The sequence below is a fragment of the Thalassophryne amazonica genome, chromosome 15 (genome assembly GCF_902500255.1).
Source record: "Thalassophryne amazonica chromosome 15, fThaAma1.1, whole genome shotgun sequence".
In the NCBI taxonomy this organism is placed as follows: Eukaryota; Metazoa; Chordata; class Actinopteri; order Batrachoidiformes; family Batrachoididae; genus Thalassophryne; species Thalassophryne amazonica.
The window spans coordinates 37,889,883-37,911,991 of NC_047117.1; the positions used below are offsets into that span (position 1 = coordinate 37,889,883).

The window sequence follows — 22,109 nt, forward strand, 5'->3', positions numbered from 1 at the left end:
GAGGGTTAATGGGCTAATGTTTATCCAGCAGAACTATAAGAGGTGGACTCCCCAAACTAAGTGGAAATACTTGGTTAAAAGACATTAGGGCATAACAGGCTACGTGCCTGTTGATGCCAGTTTGTCAGCCGTATCAACATTTGGTGGTCCCTCATTTATCGCGTGAGTTACGTTCTAAAAATAACCCGCGATAAGCGAAATCTGCGAAGTAGTCAGCGCTATTTTTTACAATTATTATAGATGTTTTAAGGCAGTAAAACCCCTCACTACACACTTTATACACTTTTCTCAAACAGGCATTAACATTTTCTCACTTTTCTCTCTGTGTAAACACTCTCTTTTTTCTTCTGGGCGAGAAGATTATAAACAGACACGCAGAACTCTCCCTTCGCTCACTGCCTCCGGAGGTACGGATGCGAGACCCGCAAAGAATCCAAGTCCTCTCTCAGTGGCCACGGAGCTCTGCAGCTGTGGTCAACATCTGCATCAAAACAGCGAGCGTAGTCTCTGGACCTTGTTGCCAGATTTTGGCCGCAACTCCACACAGCAGAGAGAGGGCAGTGTGAGTGGCCTGCTGAGGCGTTTACCAAGCCCACAGACTGAGTAAGCAAATCGGAGGCAGTGAGAGCAATCGCGGTGATACCGACCGGTGCCACGACCGGCCTGCCTGATAAGGCCGCAGAACACAATGCGCTGTTTAAAAAAAGAAAAAAAAAGCATGCAAAATTGCACAAAAAAAAAACAAAACGTGAAACTGCAAGGCCGCGAAAGGTGAACCGCGTTATAGTGAGGGACCACTGTACCACCTCTTCCAGGTGGTGTACTGGTGAGTTAACAATACCATTCTTGTTTTAACTAACTAACTTTTACTTTCTATTATAAGCCACCCAGTCAGTCAGCACATAAATGCTGGATTTAAATGCCACAGCAGAACTCTTATTATCTCTGTGCGCTGGCGGTTTGTGGGCCGGTTAGATATGAAACTCCCGGGCTGAAAAATGTTCCCAGCATGCCCCTGGACAAAAGTGGCAGCATGAAAAGCACATGGTACAACACTGTATGGTCTTACATAAATGACTATTTCGGGGGTAATTTTCAGTTCAACTTTTAAAAAAATGCTACCAGTTTGTTCCAGATGTCATGAGGATTCAGAATATATATAGTTTTTACAGCTACATACCATATCAAGATGCTGATTAGACACCATGATTAGTGCACAGATGTGCCTTAGACTACCCACAATAAAAGGCCACTCTGAAAGGTGCAGTTTTATCACACAGCACAATGCCACAGATGTCGCAATATTTGAGGGAGCGTGCAATTGGCATGCTGACAGCAGGAATGTCAACCAGAGCTGTTGCTCGTGTATTGAATGTTCATTTCTCTACCATAAGCCGTCTCCAAAGGCGTTTCAGAGAATTTGGCAGTACATCCAACCAGCCTCACAACCGCAGACCACGTGTAACCACACCAGCCCAGGACCTCCACATCCAGCATGTTCACCTCCAAGATCGTCTGAGACCAGCCACTCGGACAGCTGCTGAAACAATCGGTTTGCATAACCAAAGAATTTCTGCACAAACTGTCAGAAACCGTCTCAGGGAAGCTCATCTGCATGCTCGTCGTCCTCATCGGGGTCTCGACCTGACTCCAGTTCGTCGTCGCAACTTCACACAGCCATTGAAGAGGAGTGGACCAACATTCCACAGGCCACAATTGACAACCTGATCAACTCTATGCGAAGGAGATGTGTTGCACTGCATGAGGCAAATGGTGGTCACACCAGATACTGACTGGTATCCCCCCCCCCCCAATAAAACAAAACTGCACCTTTCAGAGTGGCCTTTTATTGTGGGCAGTCTAAGGCACACCTGTGCACTAATCATGGTGTCTAATCAGCATCTTGATATGGCACACCTGTGAGGTGGGATGGATTATCTCAGCAAAGGAGAAGTGCTCACTATCACAGATTTAGACTGGTTTGTGAACAATATTTGAGGGAAATGGTGATATTGTGTATGTGGAAAAAGTTTTAGATCTTTGAGTTCATCTCATACAAAATGGGAGCAAAACCAAAATTGTTGCGTTTATATTTTTGTTGAGTATAGTTTGGGAGTTTATCTCAGACAGACAGACAGACAGACAGACGTAGCCCTTTATGTATATAGATTCTTAAATGTAGATATTTTCTGGTGCTTTCACTCTGCTCTGACAGTAAACTGATTAATTTTGAGATGTGGACAAATGACATCTGAGGATGCCATCTTGGACTTAGTGAAACACTGATCAACGGTTTTCACCATTTTATGACATATTTATGGACCAAACAATTAGATCAATACAGGATATAATCAACACATTAACATTAAGCCCTATGATTCCTTCAGTCTTTTTGTATAACACTGGTCAACCCTCTTTTTTCTTGCATAGACTTTGAGAACTGATTTTGAGTAATTTTGGGGTGCTGAATCTAAATCTGGCAGTACAGTGGCTTAGTGGTTAGCACTGTTGCCTCACAGCGAGAAGGTCATGGGTTCAATTCCCGCCTGTGGCCCTTCTGTGAGGAGTTTGCATGTTCTCCCCGTGTTTGCGTGGGTTTCCTCCGGGTGCTCCGGTTTCCTCTCACATCCAAAGACATGCAGGTTAGGTGGATTGGAATCTTTAAATTGTCCATAGGTATGCGAGTGGGTGTGAATGTGTTTGTTTGTCTTTTTGTGGCCTTGTGACAGACTGGCGTCCTGTCCTCGCGCTCTATGGCTGCTGGGATAGGCTCCAGCCTCCCGCGACCCTTGACTGGACTAAGCAGTTGAAGATGAGTGTGTGAGAGTGAGAGTGAATCGAAATCTGAGCTCAGATTTCCTCTATCACATCATGTTTTTTTTTTGGGTTTTTTTGCAGTCTGCATGTTCTGTGTTGATGGATTAAGCAAAAGTTACACATTCACTCATGGGTTTGATGCCACTAATCATGCACAAAGCAGCTTCCAAAACAAAGTTTTTAAACCAGGTTTGTGAAATGTGAACAAGAGCTGTGATGTCGTTTATGGCGTCAAAGAGGTGTGCGAGACTGCAGCTTTTGCTTTAATGCTTGATAGAGAAATATGTTTTCATATCTCAAAAACGTGATTGGCAAAAACTAACACAAGATTCAGATTGAGAGCCTCCAATTTATGCAAAATCCCTTGAAAAACTCCATGCAAGAAAAAGCATGTTGACCAGTGTTATATACCGTACGTGCATATATGTTGGATAAAAAAAAGAAAAATAAATACTATTTATGACAAAATACTTGAATGCAGGTTTGAAAGTTACTGACAAGATTTATGGCTATGATGTGCTGGTTAACTGTGATTACATGTATTTCAAATTTGTTCAATCTGTTGTGTAAAAAAAAAATATATATATATATATGTGTGTGTTTATATATTATACAAATAATGAATGTTTATGAGTTCAATGGTATGAATATTTCATGAGGTGAAAGACAGTTTTTCACTCACTGAGACATTCTTTTATTTTCATGACCCTCCGACACCTTTCCACAAGGATAAGCTGTGGCCGTCTGACAGCAAACCGCAAAGATTAGCCAATCAAACACTGGCTATATCATAACAGCAACAAAACTAAAGATGTGATAGAAGAAAGTGCTAGATTTGAGTACGAGCATATGCTTGTTATATCTGAAACTCTGCTGTGGTAGTCCTCCCTTAAATGACGATACTCTCCACCTCGTCTCCACTGATTCCTCATTTCCCAAAAGCTTTTTCATTTGTCTGAATTTTTTGTAAAGTTAGCTTCCAGCTCTTCCCTGCAGGCTCCACCTGCTGCTCCTGCCATTCCTCCAGCGCCTCTGTGTTTTTCTCTGATTTCCAACTATCACTGATGCTGAAGGGGAGAGGAGAGGAAAAATGTTTCAAATGACATCTCTCTCTGTCTCTATCTCTCCATCAAACTTGCTCTTCCTCATTTCCGTCTCTGTCCCGCCGTTCCAGTGCTGCTTCATCCTCATGTATATTTATGATACAAAGCTGAGGAGTCAGACAGACTTAAGATGAAACAGCATTGAGAGAACTCTCGAGTGCTCATTTTGAGTGTGCGCATGCATGCATGTGCACTCTGTGTGCATGTGTGAACATACACTTACGCCTCCTTTGTGGTTACAAGCTTCTTTTTCCTATTCAAGGGTGGAAGTCTTCTCCACTTCTTCATTCACTGCACTGCTGCTTCTTCAGCTGCTGCCTCCCTGACTGCCTCCCAAAGTTTGAGCCACAGACAGGCAGCTCTTTTTCTACCTGATGGGACAGGTGTCAGCAACTGACGGAAAGTGACATTCTAATCTAAAATAGTGAATCACAAGCACCCACACACTTCCTCCTGCGGCTGCAGAGAGACGGGCAGACGCCTCTCGTCTCAGCTCATGCACGTCACTGCGGCACAGAAGAAAACTCACCTGCCTCGCTGCCACATACACACAAACACAAAAAGCCACTAAACATGGTTTGTTCCACCTGAAAGGCTCTGATGGAGGAGGACACTGTGGAGGATGTAGCCACTGAGATCAAAGAAATATTCTTTGCACTGGAAAGACTGTTTTATAGAATGAACTTTTTTTTTCACAGAAATCAATGTTTTGGCTTTGTATTTCTGACACAAAAACTCTGTACGCTGGTGTCCACAATTAAATACACAGACACTGTCTGAGGAGCACCTAATTCAGCTTGTCTTTTGGTGAAATACGTATGGAGAACCCTGTATCTACTGTCTGCGGGCACAATAGTACATCCAGCACAAAGCCCAGTCCAAATGTAATTTCGTTTAAGCCCAAATCAGAAAAAAAGTTGGGACAATGAAAAAAACAAAAACAACAACAACAACAAAAACAAAGGCACTGATTTTTAAATTTAGTCAGACTTCTGTTTCATTTGTTGACATATATTTATTTTGGCATTTCAGGCCTGCAACCCATTCCGTAAAAACTTCAGATGAGGGGAAGCAGGTGATTGTAATAATCATCTGGCACAAAAAGCAGTATCCCCAAAAGTGTTTGAGGACCAAATATGGGCAGAGGATCTCTAGTATGACAACAAAGGCATGAGAAAATTATTGAAACATTTAAAAACAATGTTCCCCAAAAGATTGGAAGAGATTTACATATCTGCCCCTTTACAGAGTGTAACAGCATTAAACTATTCAAGGAATCTGGAGGAATTTACACAAAGGCAAACGCTTGCACACTTGTCAGTAATCACCCTCAGATGGCACTTGATCAAGAACCATTATTCATCAATAGCTGATATAAGGGTAGTATCTCACTGATGCATGACTGGTAGAGAGGAGGCGGAGACACAAAATTGTGCAAAAACAAGTGAAAAGGTGATAACTTTCTCATGTGGAATTTCACTGAATTGGTCCACCTGACACGTATGTGCATGACAGCCAACTGTCCCATGAATGCCATCTGGAGTGGCAGGGAAAATACTGTCACAAATCTTGAGCAGTCCGCACACATACTTGCCTCTACTGGTGGTTGGCTCTCACTGCGGTATTGTATCACTTCCTGTTCCGGAGCACAGCGGTGTTTTTCTGTATCTGTTAGCTGTTTAATCTGCGCAGTTAGATTGATCTAGTTATCTAGATTACGATTTGTTTCCCAGTGTAATCTTTACATGCCTTAACTAAAGCACTCCTTCTGCTGAATCACCTCTAAATTATTTACACATTATTCACTTTGCGTGTTTTTAGGAATCCGCTAGCTTAGCGTAGCTACTAGCTCTTAGCCGATTTAGCATGGCGGCTTCTCCTGTCTCTCCCGCACTTTTCTGCTCTGGGTGTGAAATGTTTAGTTATTCCTCGGCCTCCTTTAGCAGTAACGGTACTTGTAATAAGTGTAGCTTATTCGTAGCTTTGGAGGCCAGGCTGGGCGAATTGGAGACTCGGCTCCGCACCGTGGAAAATTCTACAGCTAGCCAGGCCCCTGTAGTCGGTGCGGACCAAGGTAGCTTAGCCGCCGTTAGTTACCCCCTGGCAGATCCCGAGCAGCCGGGAAAGCAGGCTGACTGGGTGACTGTGAGGAGGAAGCGTAGCCCTAAACAAAAGCCCTGTGTACACCGCCAACCCGTTCACATCTCTAACCGTTTTTCCCCACTCGACGACACACCCGCCGAGGATCAAACTCTAGTTATTGGCGACTCTGTTTTGCGAAATGTGAAGTTAGCGACACCAGCAACCATAGTCAATTGTCTTCCGGGGGCCAGAGCAGGCGACACTGAAGGAAATTTGAAACTGCTGGCTAAGGCTAAGCGTAAATTTGGTAAGATTGTAATTCACGTCGGCAGTAATGACACCCGGTTACGCCAATCGGAGGTCACTAAAATTAACATTAAATCGGTGTGTAACTTTGCAAAAACAATGTCGGACTCTGTAGTTTTCTCTGGGCCCCTCCCCAATCAGACCGGGAGTGACATGTTTAGCCGCATGTTCTCCTTGAATTGCTGGCTGTCTGAGTGGTGTCCAAAAAATGAGGTGGGCTTCATAGATAATTGGCAAAGCTTCTGGGGAAAACCTGGTCTTGTTAGGAGAGACGGCATCCATCCCACTTTGGATGGAGCAGCTCTCATTTCTAGAAATCTGGCCAATTTTCTTAAATCCTCCAAACCGTGACTATCCAGGGTTGGGACCAGGAAGCAGAGTTGTAGTCTTACACACCTCTCTGCAGCTTCTCTCCCCCTGCCATCCCCTCATTACCCCATCCCCGTAGAGACGGTGCCTGCTCCCAGACTACCAATAACCAGCAAAAATCTATTTAAGCATAAAAATTCAAAAAGAAAAAATAATATAGCACCTTCAACTGCACCACAGACTAAAACAGTTAAATGTGGTCTATTAAACATTAGGTCTCTCTCTTCTAAGTCCCTGTTGGTAAATGATATAATAATTGATCAACATATTGATTTATTCTGCCTTACAGAAACCTGGTTACAGCAGGATGAATATGTTAGTTTAAATGAGTCAACACCCCCGAGTCACACTAACTGTCAGAATGCTCGTAGCACGGGCCGGGGCGGAGGATTAGCAGCAATCTTCCATTCCAGCTTATTAATTAATCAAAAACCCAGACAGAGCTTTAATTCATTTGAAAGCTTGACTCTTAGTCTTGTCCATCCAAATTGGAAGTCCCAAAAACCAGTTTTATTTGTTATTATCTATCGTCCACCTGGTCGTTACTGTGAGTTTCTCTGTGAATTTTCAGACCTTTTGTCTGACTTAGTGCTTAGCTCAGATAAGATAATTATAGTGGGCGATTTTAACATCCACACAGATGCTGAGAATGACAGCCTCAACACTGCATTTAATCTATTATTAGACTCTATTGGCTTTGCTCAAAAAGTAAATGAGTCCACCCACCACTTTAATCATATCTTAGATCTTGTTCTGACTTATGGTATGGAAATAGAAGACTTAACAGTATTCCCTGAAAACTCCCTTCTGTCTGATCATTTCTTAATAACATTTACATTTACTCTGATGGACTACCCAGCAGTGGGGAATAAGTTTCATTACACTAGAAGTCTTTCAGAAAGCGCTGTAACTAGGTTTAAGGATATGATTCCTTCTTTATGTTCTCTAATGCCATATACCAACACAGTGCAGAGTAGCTACCTAAACTCTGTAAGTGAGATAGAGTATCTCGTCAATAGTTTTACATCCTCATTGAAGACAACTTTGGATGCTGTAGCTCCTCTAAAAAAGAGAGCTTTAAATCAGAAGTGCCTGACTCCGTGGTATAACTCACAAACTCGTAGCTTAAAGCAGATAACCCGTAAGTTGGAGAGGAAATGGCGTCTCACTAACTTAGAAGATCTTCACTTAGCCTGGAAAAAGAGTCTGTTGCTCTATAAAAAAGCCCTCCGTAAAGCTAGGACATCTTTCTACTCATCACTAATTGAAGAAAATAAGAACAACCCCAGGTTTCTTTTCAGCACTGTAGCCAGGCTGACAAAGAGTCAGAGCTCTATTGAGCTGAGTATTCCATTAACTTTAACTAGTAATGACTTCATGACTTTCTTTGCTAACAAAATTTTAACTATTAGAGAAAAAATTACTCATAACCATCCCAAAGACGTATCGTTATCTTTGGCTGCTTTCAGTGATGCCGGTATTTGGTTAGACTCTTTCTCTCCGATTGTTCTGTCTGAGTTATTTTCATTAGTTACTTCATCCAAACCATCAACATGTTTATTAGACCCCATTCCTACCAGGCTGCTCAAGGAAGCCCTACCATTATTTAATGCTTCGATCTTAAATATGATCAATCTATCTTTGTTAGTTGGCTATGTACCACAGGCTTTTAAGGTGGCAGTAATTAAACCATTACTTAAAAAGCCATCACTTGACCCAGCTATCTTAGCTAATTATAGGCCAATCTCCAACCTTCCTTTTCTCTCAAAAATTCTTGAAGGGGTAGTTGTAAAACAGCTAACTGATCATCTGCAGAGGAATGGTCTATTTGAAGAGTTTCAGTCAGGTTTTAGAATTCATCATAGTACAGAAACAGCATTAGTGAAGGTTACAAATGATCTTCGTATGGCCTCGGACAGTGGACTCATCTCTGTGCTTGTTCTGTTAGACCTCAGTGCTCCTTTTGATACTGTTGACCATAAAATTTTATTACAAAGATTAGAGCATGCCATAGGTATTAAAGGCACTGCGCTGCGGTGGTTTGAATCATATTTGTCTAATAGATTACAATTTGTTCATGTAAATGGGGAATCTTCTTCACAGACTAAAGTTAATTATGGAGTTCCACAAGGTTCTGTGCTAGGACCAATTTTATTCACTTTATACATGCTTCCCTTAGGCAGTATTATTAGACGGTATTGCTTAAATTTTCATTGTTACGCAGATGATACCCAGCTTTATCTATCCATGAAGCCAGAGGACACACACCAATTAGCTAAACTGCAGGATTGTCTTACAGACATAAAGACATGGATGACCTCTAATTTCCTGCTTTTAAACTCAGATAAAACTGAAGTTATTGTACTTGGCCCCACAAATCTTAGAAACATGGTGTCTAACCAGATCCTTACTCTGGATGGCATTACCCTGACCTCTAGTAATACTGTGAGAAATCTTGGAGTCATTTTTGATCAGGATATGTCATTCAAAGCGCATATTAAACAAATATGTAGGACTGCTTTTTTGCATTTACGCAATATCTCTAAAATCAGAAAGGTCTTGTCTCAGAGTGATGCTGAAAAACTAATTCATGCATTTATTTCCTCTAGGCTGGACTATTGTAATTCATTATTATCAGGTTGTCCTAAAAGTTCCCTAAAAAGCCTTCATTTAATTCAAAATGCTGCAGCTAGAGTACTGACGGGGACTAGAAGGAGAGAGCATATCTCACCCATATTGGCCTCTCTTCATTGGCTTCCTGTTAATTCTAGAATAGAATTTAAAATTCTTCTTCTTACTTATAAGGTTTTGAATAATCAGGTCCCATCTTATCTTAGGGACCTCGTAGTACCATATCACCCCAATAGAGCGCTTCGCTCTCAGACTGCAGGCTTACTTGTAGTTCCTAGGGTTTGTAAGAGTAGAATGGGAGGCAGAGCCTTCAGCTTTCAGGCTCCTCTCCTGTGGAACCAGCTCCCAATTCAGATCAGGGAGACAGACACCCTCTCTACTTTTAAGATTAGGCTTAAAACTTTCCTTTTTGCTAAAGCTTATAGTTAGGGCTGGATCAGGTGACCCTGAACCATCCCTTAGTTATGCTGCTATAGATGTAGATTGCTGGGGGGTTCCCATGATGCACTGTTTCTTTCTCTTTTTGCTCTGTATGCACCACTCTGCATTTAATCATTAGTGATCGATCTCTGCTCCCCTCCACAGCATGTCTTTTTCCTGGTTCTCTCCCTCAGCCCCAACCAGTCCCTGAGCCTGATTCTGCTGGAGGTTTCTTCCTGTTAAAAGGGAGTTTTTCCTTCCCACTGTAGCCAAGTGCTTGCTCACAGGGGGTTGTTTTGACCGTTGGGGTTTTACATAATTATTGTATGGCCTTGCCTTACAATATAAAGCGCCTTGGGGCAACTGTTTGTTGTGATTTGGCGCTATATAAAAAAATTGATTGATTGATTGATTGATTGATACTGTGTGAGAGCCACTTACATGGCATGCAGCGCACACATGAAAGTCAAGCTAGGGGCTGGAGCCTATCCCAGTAGTCATAGAGCGCGAGGCGGGGTACACCCTGGACAGGATGCCAGTTTGTCACAGGGCCACAAACAGACAAACAAACACATTCACAACAACTCGCATACCTACGGATAATTTAAAGATTCCAACCCACCTAACCCACGTCTTTGGATGTTGGAGGAATCTGGAGCACCCGGAGGAAATCCACGCAAACACGGGGAGAACATGCAAACTCCACACAGAAAGGCCACAGGTGGGAATTGAACCCATGACCTTCTTGCTGTGAGGCAACAGTGCTAACCACTAAGCCACCGTGCTGCCTCCTCACAGACAATGAAAATAAAAACATCAGATGACAAGATAAAACCTCTTAAATCATGTCTCTTAAATCTAAAGTCAGATTTAAGCAGAAACAAGGCTGTTTTAAGCAGAAACAAGGCAATAATCGGTGACCCTTTGAAATGGCGGAGGCGCAGTGAATGCAACAGCTAGCAGCTCGTGTAGTTGCGGCACTCTAATCGCTTCCTCCATCTTTTATGATAAAATAATCCTGAATTTATGTGGAAATGATTGTTGTACAAAAGCTTCAGATATCTGTCGCTGAGAGAAATGATGACTGGAGTGCAGTGAGGTGATAATTGGTGAACTGCAGTGGATGACGTATGCGCAGTGAAGGCAAGGTGGACCTATTTTTAGGAGGGACCATTCGGTCTGCAACACCAGATCTCCTTGTCCACATTCTTCACACAGGTGAATAAATAAATAAAAACAGAAAACACTGTAAATCCTCTGTGACCAGACAGGATGCATCCAGTATGTGTTCGCAGGTGGACTGTGGAAACACAGGCAGGCCACGCATAGTTCTAAGGCAAGGCTCCTCCATGGTAGGACAGGATGCATGGGCATCGTGATCCTTTGGAAATGCTTCGATAAAAATAAAAGAATGAAGCCAGAGTCCCGACACCATCTGTCCAGCATGTCGTGCATGCGTAAACAGCAGGTGGCTGCCGTTAAACATAAATCCACTTCTTTCCTCATAAAAACAAGCAAATAAACAAACAGAAGTATCACAATGAATCTGGTTGGTGCCGCTCATGCGTCCAGCATGCTTACATGCATGCACATCGGGTGTGCACTGACCAGGAGCATTAAACTGAATTTCCATTTCTGTCCTCAGAAAAATTAATAAATAATTGTAAACACAATAAATCCGTCTCTCATCCATGGCTGGACAGGATGCTTACAGCCTGCTCATATGTGTTAATGTCAGGTGTACTCTGACCAGGCGCATTAAACTTAATTTCCACCTCTGACCTCAGAAAAATAAGTAAAGGTAAACACAATGAATCGAGTTCTGTAGGTCACCCATGGCTGGACAGGAAGTGTTCAGCCCACTCACGTGTGTGCATGCCAGTTGGATACCGGCTGGGAGGCTGCTAAACTGTTCGGCCGCATCCAGAATCTCACTGTAGCCTTTAAATATAAAATTCATGAGCTGATGTAGATGCACAACCTTGAACTGTCCAGTAGGTACCAGTAAACACCATTTGGCACCATACAGCACACGTCTTCCTTTTCATGTGGACTCTAGGACATTCTAAATACAGGTCTTTCAAAAGTTTCAGAATATTTTAAAGCAGTGTGTCCAGTTAGCCATCAATATTTTGATATTTGGTGGTGTCTAAAACTATGCATTCTATCTATTCTTTATTCCCAGCTTTACTTTCCAATTCTATTGTATATTTCATTTCAAATTTGCCCACAGAGTTGGAATCATATTTCTCAACCCAAATGTGATCTTAATTCTGCTCAATAGCTGATATGATATGAGCGATGGAGTAGGCTTGTCTATAGGATATTACACAGGCAAATCAGAGACCGTTTAGGAATTCATCCAGTGCATCAAAGTTCACTATGAACTAATCAGTTCATTCCTCATTATATACTGTATTGAATTTAGTGAGTTACACATTTATGGCTGTTATTGTTTTTGAGCTCTAATATATATGAACTGGCTGGGATGGACTAACTCACTCACTCACTCACTCACCTACATTTTTGCTGTGTGTGCTGTACTTGTTCAGAGAATGAGCAATTATTTGTTGTGTGCTCTATTGTTATCTGGATATTTTATTTCACTGTTTATTTCAATGATTAGAAAATCTCCTTTTAAATACAGGGTGGGCCATTAAAGTGTTACCACTTTTTGATCGTACACAAGTTTTTGAAATGAGAATTTATTCGAAAATTTTATTTACAGACTTGTAACAGAAGCATCAAATTAACATTTGATACCAAAGGTTTCCCACTTTGTCTCTTGTTTTCCACACAGTTCAATAACGGATGACATGTTCAATCCATGCTCCTCTTCATTTTCAGGAATTGATATTCCTGAAAATGAAAAATAAATCTTTGTTATTTTGGAAATTGTACAAATTAAAAAAGTGGTAACATTTAATTGGCCCACCCTGTATGTTGTCAGGCATGCAATAATACATAATGGCATGCACAACTGTACACACAAGGAGACTGCAACAAATACTGTTAATATTTCAGGAGAAAAACTAAAATCCATAATTATAAACTTGAAAGGGCAGAAGAAGGTCTGTTTTTTTTGTTTTTTTTTTTACAGAGGTCGGATGGATTTATCAGGTGGGTTTATTCCAAATGACGTCATTGAATGAATATGGATGGTGTGAGAAAACAGAACATTAATTAACATTAGACCCTGACTGAGCCTGTTGACATATTGAGGGATTTAAATACTCAATGAATTTACAGCTACTGTGGTTTGTGCAAAAAGGCACACAGGAGATGGACATAATCAGAATGTTTGTGATTCAGGTATCCAAGAATACAGTTTTCACTTTGTTTTTCAAGCAGTCATAGCAAAAACACCCCCCCCCCCCCACACACACACACACACACACAAACACACACCTAGGGACAGAATTCAACCTCTTATCCTTTAACACTTATGCCCACGTCCCTGATACCACAGTGCTGTGTGTGTGGTCTCATGGCAAGTTGTGATTCAGCAGCACAAAATAAACATTAATCTATTGGTTTGTGATATTGTGACGAAAAGTGCCTCATTTTCATCACAGCAGCACAAATTCATTCTCATTCATTCCATGATGGCTGCACAAAATTAAAAGTGAAGCGGGGGGTCGGGGTGGTTATGGTTAGGGTGGGGGGAAGGAGTAAGATTAGGTTATGGTTAAGGTTAGGGTTAGGAGTAGGGTTAGTAATAGTGAGTTTAAATAAAACCCCGTCACGAAAATTTGACTAATTTCTTCACAGTCACACAGTACGAAAAAAAAAAAAAAAACGTGAGACTGGGCTGGCGTGGCACACTCCAATTTAAAGGGAAGGACTAGGTGCCACTATGATTAGTTAATAAAATATTCAGACTGCAAAACTCCTGTTTTATGAACAGAGTAAACACAACACTTTTTGCACAGTGCCCAGCTTTGCACTGTTATTTGCCACAGCTCATGAAGCAAAGTGTGCCATATGTCACAACAACAAAAAAATAGGAGCATATACATTTGTCTGTACTACCCTCTCTCTATGTGTTTGTCTGTCTTTCTATGCACAAAAAGTGTCAAATGAAGTATAGACCATGTTTACAGACAAGACACAGACAAAAACAAAGAGGCAGTGTTTGTGTACAAAAATACACAGACATATACAAATATAAACATGTCTATCTTGTGCATAAACTGTCTATATCTTTGCTTCTATTCTGTGAAAATACAGTGTCTATATTTTTGTTTCTCTTTTATGCACAAACACTATCTATGTTTGTATCTAGTTTTGTGCACAGACATGGTGTATATGTTTGTGCCTATTTTTGTGAACAAACACACTGTGCTTTTGTGTCGGTGTATTTTGTGCACAAACACTATATGTTATTCCAAAAATGACGAAATTGGTCTTGATTGATTAAAATACCAGCCAATATTTGTGTTTCCTGCTATTATTGTCAATCGGCCTCAAGGCGGCTTTCAACACCACTGACCACTGACCATGCATCTCTTTGGAAGATCCTTGCCATCCTTGGAGCCCCATGAAAGATCATTACCCTCTTTCAAAAGCTCTATAGCAATGTGAAAAACTGTGTGTGAATCAACAGCAAGAACTCCACCTGGTTCTCACTTAGCGGAGTGAGACAGGGATGCGTAGCTGCACCAGATCTGTTCAACTGCATCATTGACCATCTGATGGAGAAGATCTGTGCCCGTGTTTCCGGGGTTCAACTAGGCAGTTACTCCTTCACGGACCTCGAATACTCAGATGATACCACACTGTTCTGCTCCACGCTAGACCAGCTGCAAGAATCCTTGGAGATATACCAAGAGGAAGCCAACAAACTGGGCCTAAGGGTCAGCTGACAAAAAACCAAGCTCATGCACATCGGAGGTGAACCCCCACCCCCACTGCTCATCAGTGGGGTGAAAGTGGAGTTTGTGACCTTCTTAACCTACCTCGAGTCAATTGTCACTAGCAATGGCAGCATCACAACAGAAATTAACAGGAGACGTGCTCTGGCAGCCAGTGCCATGAAAATCCTTTGGAACCCACTGTGGAGACACCACTCCATTTCAAGAAAGACCAAACTGCGGCTCTACAACACCTCAGTCCTCTCCATCCTTCTTTATGGAGCAGAAACCTGGCCTCTTAATAAGTCCATGGCAGAGAGAATTGACGGCTTCAACAGCAGAGCATTGTGCTTAATAGAGGGCATAAAATGGTATGATAGAGTCTCCAACATCTCACTCCCTGAATGCACCCAACAACCCCGTGTCCCATTTGGCAGCACAGCGCCAGATGTGCTGGTACGGACACATCAAAAGACTCCCCCCTGAACACCCAACACATGCTATCTTCCACTTTGACCCCAAATGTGCTGGCTGGAAACGCCCCCGCGGAGCCCACACTCGCTGGATTGATGTCATCGCCAGGGACCTACACCAATTGGGCCTATCACTAGCTGAAGCTGAGCTACTAGCATTGGACCGACCCAAGTGGAGAAGATTGGCGAATATGATTAGCTCTATGCATGACGACACCCTCCTCGTCGTGCATGAGGCCTGATGATGATGATGATGCTATTATTGCAGACTACACCCGAGTATAGATGAGTCCCATGATATGAGTGCTGATGCGCATGCACCACACAGTCTACTACACACTTACTGCCACACTTTTCCACAACACTCCCGTGGGGCTTCATGTACAAAGACGCGTGGATTTCCTACTGAAACATGGCGTACGCTAAAACCCAGAAACTGTTCTACGCATAAAAATGTGTGTGTGTGTGTGTGTGTGTGTGTGTGTGTGTGTGTGTGTGTGTGTGTGTGTGTGTGTGTGTGTGTGTGTGTGTGTGTGTGTGTGTGTGAACCATCGGTGCGTGTCAACCGGAATAAGCATGAAATAGGAAAAAAAGTTAGTGGGAGTGTAGGTGTGTGAAGCCATAAATGCTGTGGTCTCAGAGCAGCACACACACACTTAAGTTTAATAAAAACGATGTGTGCTGCAGCTGATAGTGTGTGACAGTCACAACTTTACATACGCGTTTATTGACAAATACTGAACACAGGGAGACAATCGGGAGCCTGTTAAGAAGCTCTGCAGCGCAAGTTTCACCATCAAGTAAAAGCACCGAACATTTCCACAGTCATTTCACTTTTGGTACATCTAAACGTTAGTGTGGAGAAGGACATACGCCACACTTTTTTGTATAGGCAGTCTTTGTACATGAGGCCCCAGGTTATTACCACACTTTTCCACAACACTAAAATATATCTGTTAACATCTCATAACTGTTGTCTGTTAATGTCATGTTTTTTGTGGGATTCATGGCATGGATTATGCTGTAGAGTAGAATCAGGAGGTTTCTGCTCACGGAGCGGTAGATTCCCATTACTGTATGTTTTACCTGCATGTCCACTGTCACCTACTTTTGCCACATTGTGTGTGTATGATATCTATACTTTACCAAAGCAATGGGCGGAGCTGTGTACCTCACCATGAGCCATGCGCTTACTCATGGATTTGAGTTTTTCCCTGATTCCTTATGCACAGGCACAGCAAACTGTCACTTCCTAGTCCAGTCAATGAATTTGCTCATCACTCATTCCAAAACAGAAAACAATCAGCATTGTATTTAAAATCTACATTGTATCATCTACACTGTAACTAAAAGCACAAATGACATCTAATTATTCACATTTTGTGGATCACGATGTATTCCGACATCATAAATGTTTTAAAACATGTTTCAAACTTTCCTGATTGTTCACATTGTTCTACAATGCTACTTTTATGACAGATTACTCCCATTTCCAGGCCCTGATTGGGTAACTTTTGTTTTTGTTTCTTTTTTGTACCAATATCATACACAACTGTGTAACAAATATCAGCAATGGGAGGCTTTTGTGCCCATCTTTGTGGAAAAACACTGTCTATATATTTATATCTATTTTTTGTGCTCAGACAACGTCTATGCATTTGTTCCTGTTTTTTGAGCACAAAACCGTTTGCATGTTTATGTCTATTTTTGTGCACAAACACTCTCTCTACATGTAGTTTATGTAGTTTTGTGCACAAACTGTGTCTGAACATTTGCGTCTGTTTTTGTGCACAAAGTCTATATATTTATGTTTGTCTGCTCATGCGAGCGTGTGTCGAAACAATAGCTGCCTAGCGAGGCCGGCTGCACGGCTGACTCTCCTTTAGTTTCCCTCGGAGGAGAAACGTGGGAAAACAGAAATACATGTCATTCATCTTTTGACTGGCTCATTCACTACTGCTCTTTCCCTCTCTTTGCCCTCTTCTTTCTCTCTTTCACTGCACTTCTTTGTTCACTTAAACAACCTCTTTGCTTCTGGCTAAACCTCCATTTGAGGTAAAGACCCTCCCAACACATAATATATATTTCACACGCGCACACACAGACACACAAACTCATAAAATCTTTGCTGAGGAGGCTACAGATTGCAAACACTCATCAGTTACTGTTTTTAGGAGCTGACAGCAGATTGAAAAGTGTCATCTAACACCTTCAACCCAAAATTAATTGTCTATTTATCCTCTCTATCTTGAGCTGTCATTTTTACAATGCACATTATTGCACACCCATCACCCAGTACCTTCACATCCTTGGCATTCATGCGTGTCCCTTCCTTCCCCACAAAAATGTCATCTATATCCACCAGTACGTGCCGGTCCAGGCCCAAGGAAAGCTTCCGGTCTGTGAGGTAGGAGATGGCGTCCACCAGAATGAGTCTGTGGAGCCAGTAGCCCAGTCCCTGTCCAAATAGTACTCTCCTCACCCCGTCATATAGTCCCATGTCTTGTATCACTGTGGCATGGAGGCCAAAACTGAAGCCAGGGCCTGGACTGTCTCCACTACCAGCCCCAGGAGCTCCTTCTCTGGCCCGTGCATGCAGCACAGCCTGGTAAGTGGAGTGGTTGGAAGAGAAGGCGGTCCAGTCTTCTCCAGGTAAGGCCCCTAGATCTGTGCCAGGCTTGGTCAGATGGAGGAGGGGAGAGCTGGAAACAACACAGCAGTCCCAAAGTGCCTGGTTGGTCCGAAGCACCAATGGGAAACCTCGAACTTTGACGAGAGGTGGTGAGTTCTCAGTGGAGCGGTAAAAGCCTATGATGCCCACTCGGTACTCAGTACAGTACTGGTGCAACAGCTGCCTGTTCCACGTGTCTGCATGGGCATATTTTAATAGATTCTCAAAAACGATGAGTGAATATCGTCCGCGGCCCTTCTCTGTCAATGGCGGCAAGTCACCCTTCCCTGAGGCAATCTCCATGCGGAACTGGAAGTGTGCTGACTCCAAGATAGCCACAATGTCCTGGCCCAGCTGAGAGTACAGGGACTCCACCAGGACCAGCACCACTGGATCGGTGTGGACGTGCGTGTGCGGGGGGTTAGGTGGATAGGGGTATGGGAGTGAACGGTACGGGGACAAGGACAGTGGCTGGGAACAGGCAGGGGATTGCCCAAGTGGCATGGAAGGGGAGGAGTTTGTAAAGAGAAAGTAGGCAGAGAGTAGGAGAGACAGCACACAGCAGGAGGCCAGCAGGAGCAAGAGCCTCCGTAAGTGTCGACGGAAGCGCACGGCCACGGTCATCTTGGACCTGAGACTGTGCACAATTTGGGTCATTGAAGGAGATTGTCTGTCTATATATATTGAAGAGAGGAGCAAGCTTAGGGATTCGTCATGTCACCATGGCAGTTGGAGAATGGAGCCACGTGTGATGTTCAGGATTAAAGGTCTTCATTGACGAAATACAGCAGGTTCTCTCCCACAAATCAAGCACAGAGGCACCTCATGTGGAGCGATGATTAATGTCTGCACAGAAAGGAGAGAGAAGGAGAAAGAGTGAGTTTATTGGGTGATGCATTAGTTCTCTGTGTGCAGGCGCGCGGGTGTTTGTGCACCAAGGTTGTGCCACCCCAGAGAACGAGAGGGCACAGCTGGTAACTGCAGAGCTGATTGAAAACAACTTGCATCCTTAGGGCTTATCCAACCTTTGGCACACCCGCATAAAATGACATCACAAACACAAAAAAACCCACTCCACACTAATAAACAACAGCTGGTTGCGTGTTAATATGTGCATGTGGGGAGGAACACGGGAGAACTAATCAGTCGTGTAAAGCTCTACTGAGAATTCCTCTAATTGCACCAAACCCTGTACACACTTCTGTCCTATTTCTGAACCTAATCATCTGAAATACCACAAAATTAGAATCCTTTTGCCAGGAGTGATAATCTGACAGGAGCCCGTGTCACTGTGGCAAAAACGAAGACAGAGACACATAGGAGAGAGCAAAAAAAAAAAAAAAAAAGAGTAGAGAAAGGAACAAAATGGAATGAATTATAGAAAGACCAAAAAAGAGAAAAAGCAGGATTAGCATCTTAATGTATGTGTCAGGAGCCAGCAAGAAGAAAAGATCTCTCTTCTCTCTCTTTTCTCTCTGTGAATCCCTCTTATTTTACACGCCTGTGTCGCTCCTGTCTGTTTGAATATCAATGGTCTTTCCTCACATTTTGCTTAATTTTGTGACGTCTTGTGTCTCACCTTCAGAATACATTCTAAAAAAAAAAAAAAGTCACAGAGGTTGAATCCAGTATAACCCCCGAAAAATACAAGAGCAAACATGTGCAGTGATCGTTCAGTTTGAAGCGAACAGAGCGCGCTTACTGTTCAAACACCTGACATCACAATCAATACTTAAATGTGATTCTTTAAAGTTTAACTTCAAACATGTGAGACAAAAGTCTGACTTCCACCAGTGAAATCTTGGTCATGTTGTGTAGGCGTGCACGTGCAACACTCATCAGAACAACTCACCTTTCAAAACTAAAATCAAACCATCATTAAATCACCAGGTGTCAAAGTAAATTCTCATTTTGCTGCTTTAATGAGAAATTCGCAGAAAGTTGCTACGCTGTGTGTGTGTTGTCAGCCACTAGAGGGCGCGGGAAGTGAATTATCCAAAAATACTTATTTGCAGGAAGTTTTGGCATTCTGAAACATTCAATAAATAAGAACACGAGTTTAAAAAAATCTATTAAATAAATATTTCAAATTGATAGTTTTCACCAAAATGTTAATTAATGGGGATGCAAATATATAATTTTAAATTACACATTGAACCATTGATTGTAAACCGTTAAAGATAAACAGCAGAAGGTCAGAAAATCGAAGCGGAGAAACCTGTTAAAATCAAAGAAAACACATTCGATGAATTTTTAAAGAATCCGTCCTTCATGAGGTATTTAGAGGGCGCCGTGTTGTGTTGCTGAAGTTTAGCGCACTCACTCACCTCTTGTCGCGGAGGACGCGCTGCCGCGTGCGCGGGAGGTGTGACGCGCGCTCAGGAGGAGCGAAGCTGCAGCGGCTCCGGTCTCCGTGTCGTTTGGGATGCTGAGGCGATGTGCCATGTCCTCTCTCTCTCTCTCTCTCTCTTAGCCAGCCGGAATGATCCGCTCTCCTCCCCCTTGCATCCCGCTTCTCTTTCTCCCCCGCTATCTTTTCCTCTCTCCCGCCGTGTCCACTTGTCCCGTCCCCCCTCTCCCTCTGCTCTTGCAGGAGAGGCCGCGAGAATCGAGCAGGCGGAGACGCGCTGCAGTCCGGCCGCCCGTTAGCGAGTGTGCGCCGTGCGTAAATACTCCGCTTTCAGAGCACCTCCACGAGCGGAGGAGAGAGAGAGAGAGAAGGGGCGGGAGAGAAGAGGAGGGAGAGAAGGGGAGGGAGGGGGTTGTAGTTGATTGACACAAACAGCCTTTTTGGCCGGTGGTCACGGCGCCGGTAAGAGTTGTCGCCACACGCCGATGCGCAGCGGCGCAAAATAATAGCGCGCCTTGGTGGTTCTTTGGGAGTACTTTGGAGGTTTTTTTTTTTTTTGATCGGGTCACAGCCAGCAGATGTGAAGCGGAATGAATGCGAATGCATTTGCGTTCACACAGACAGCCATTCGGTGTCAGTCAAACCGGCAGCCGTGATGTGTTTAAGTTGATTATCTGCTGCTTATTTTCTTTCACGTGAGTACATCAATCTCACTAATCCATTTGCTCTGACGCGTTCCCAATGAGAGGCCCCTCACATTGTAACGGCCAGACAAAGGGCCTTATTTAGTGTAAGTGAGTGCATGGATGCACACTCTTAAGCCCTGCTCCCACCGAATAAGCTTTTTCAAACTGGGAATGCGCATGCGCGAACAGATTGGTTTAAAGGTCGAGAGGTGTAAAAACGTAAACAGACGCTCAGTCGATCAGTGACAGCGTCTAAATCCATAATAAACATAATTTTACAGATGCTTATGAGAAGGAGTGAAAATGCAACTGTTTTACCAGGCGATTACAATATAAATATTATCAATAATTACCTTTAAGATTATACCAAACACTTTCTCTACCCCATGAAGCGCACAAGAAAAGCTGCTGGAGAAAATTCCTCTGTGCTTCCGGAGCGATTAGAGATGATTTTATCAGCCAATCTCTGAGAGCAAATGAATAATCTGCTACGAAGTAATTATTTTACTTAACCTAACTATAAGCTTGTAGCTAACTAAGCTAACTATAAGCTTATAGTTAGGGCTGGATCAGGTGACCCTGAACCATCCCTTAGTTATGCTGCTATAGACTTAGACTGCTGGGGGGTTCCCATGATGCACTGAGTGTTTCTTTCTCTTTTTGCTCTGTATGCACCACTCTGCATTTAATCATTAGTGATTGATCTCTGCTCCCCTCCACAGCATGTCTTTTTCCTGGTTCTCTCCCTCAGCCCCAACCAGTCCCAGCAGAAGACTGCCCCTCCCTGAGCCTGGTTCTGCTGGAGGTTTCTTCCTGTTAAAAGGGAGTTTTTCCTTCCCACTGTCGCCAAGTGCTTGCTCACAGGGGGTCGTTTTGACCATTGGGGTTTTTCTGTAATTATTGTATGGCTTTGCCTTACAATATAAAGCGCCTTGGGGCAACTGTTTGTTGTGATTTGGCGCTATATAAATAAAATTGTTTTGATTTGATTTGATTTGATTTAATGCAGCATCCAGCAGCACACAGAGTGTCATTCAGCAGGTCGAGTTGGCCCAGCGAATTGTGCAGCAGTGCGCAAATTAAATGCGGGGCAGCACCATGCCATTCTTATCATCCAGCCAGCCGGACTGGAGTTCAGATATCGGGTCGGGGAATGATTTGACATCGTCATCTTTTGAAAGGGCAGCGTAATCTGTCACCTTGCTCCGTTGTTACAAATCAGTGCATTTTATCCCACCTGTGCTCATATTCATTGATCCAAATCACAGGCACATGTGGCTATTAAGCCAAAAAATATCAGAATAGTGGCTCTGAGAGGCTCTTAGAGGCAGAATATTTGGCTAACAAG

At 43.0% G+C, this 22,109-nt stretch overlaps 1 protein-coding gene across 2 annotated transcripts in view; it reads right to left on the reverse strand.

Moving 5' to 3' along the window:
• Window positions 1-20,190, reverse strand: part of ndst3 (N-deacetylase/N-sulfotransferase (heparan glucosaminyl) 3) — a 391,475-nt gene extending 371,285 nt beyond the window's left edge. For both annotated transcript variants that reach the window (XM_034187550.1, XM_034187551.1), the window contains exons 1-2: window positions 20,053-20,190; window positions 17,354-18,571 (exon numbers count right to left, since the gene is read on the reverse strand). In XM_034187550.1, the coding sequence (XP_034043441.1) occupies window positions 17,354-18,382 (1,029 nt within the window). In that variant the 5' untranslated portion in view covers window positions 18,383-18,571; window positions 20,053-20,190. The remainder of the gene's footprint in view (window positions 1-17,353; window positions 18,572-20,052) is intronic.
• Window positions 20,191-22,109: the final 1,919 nt, after the last annotated feature.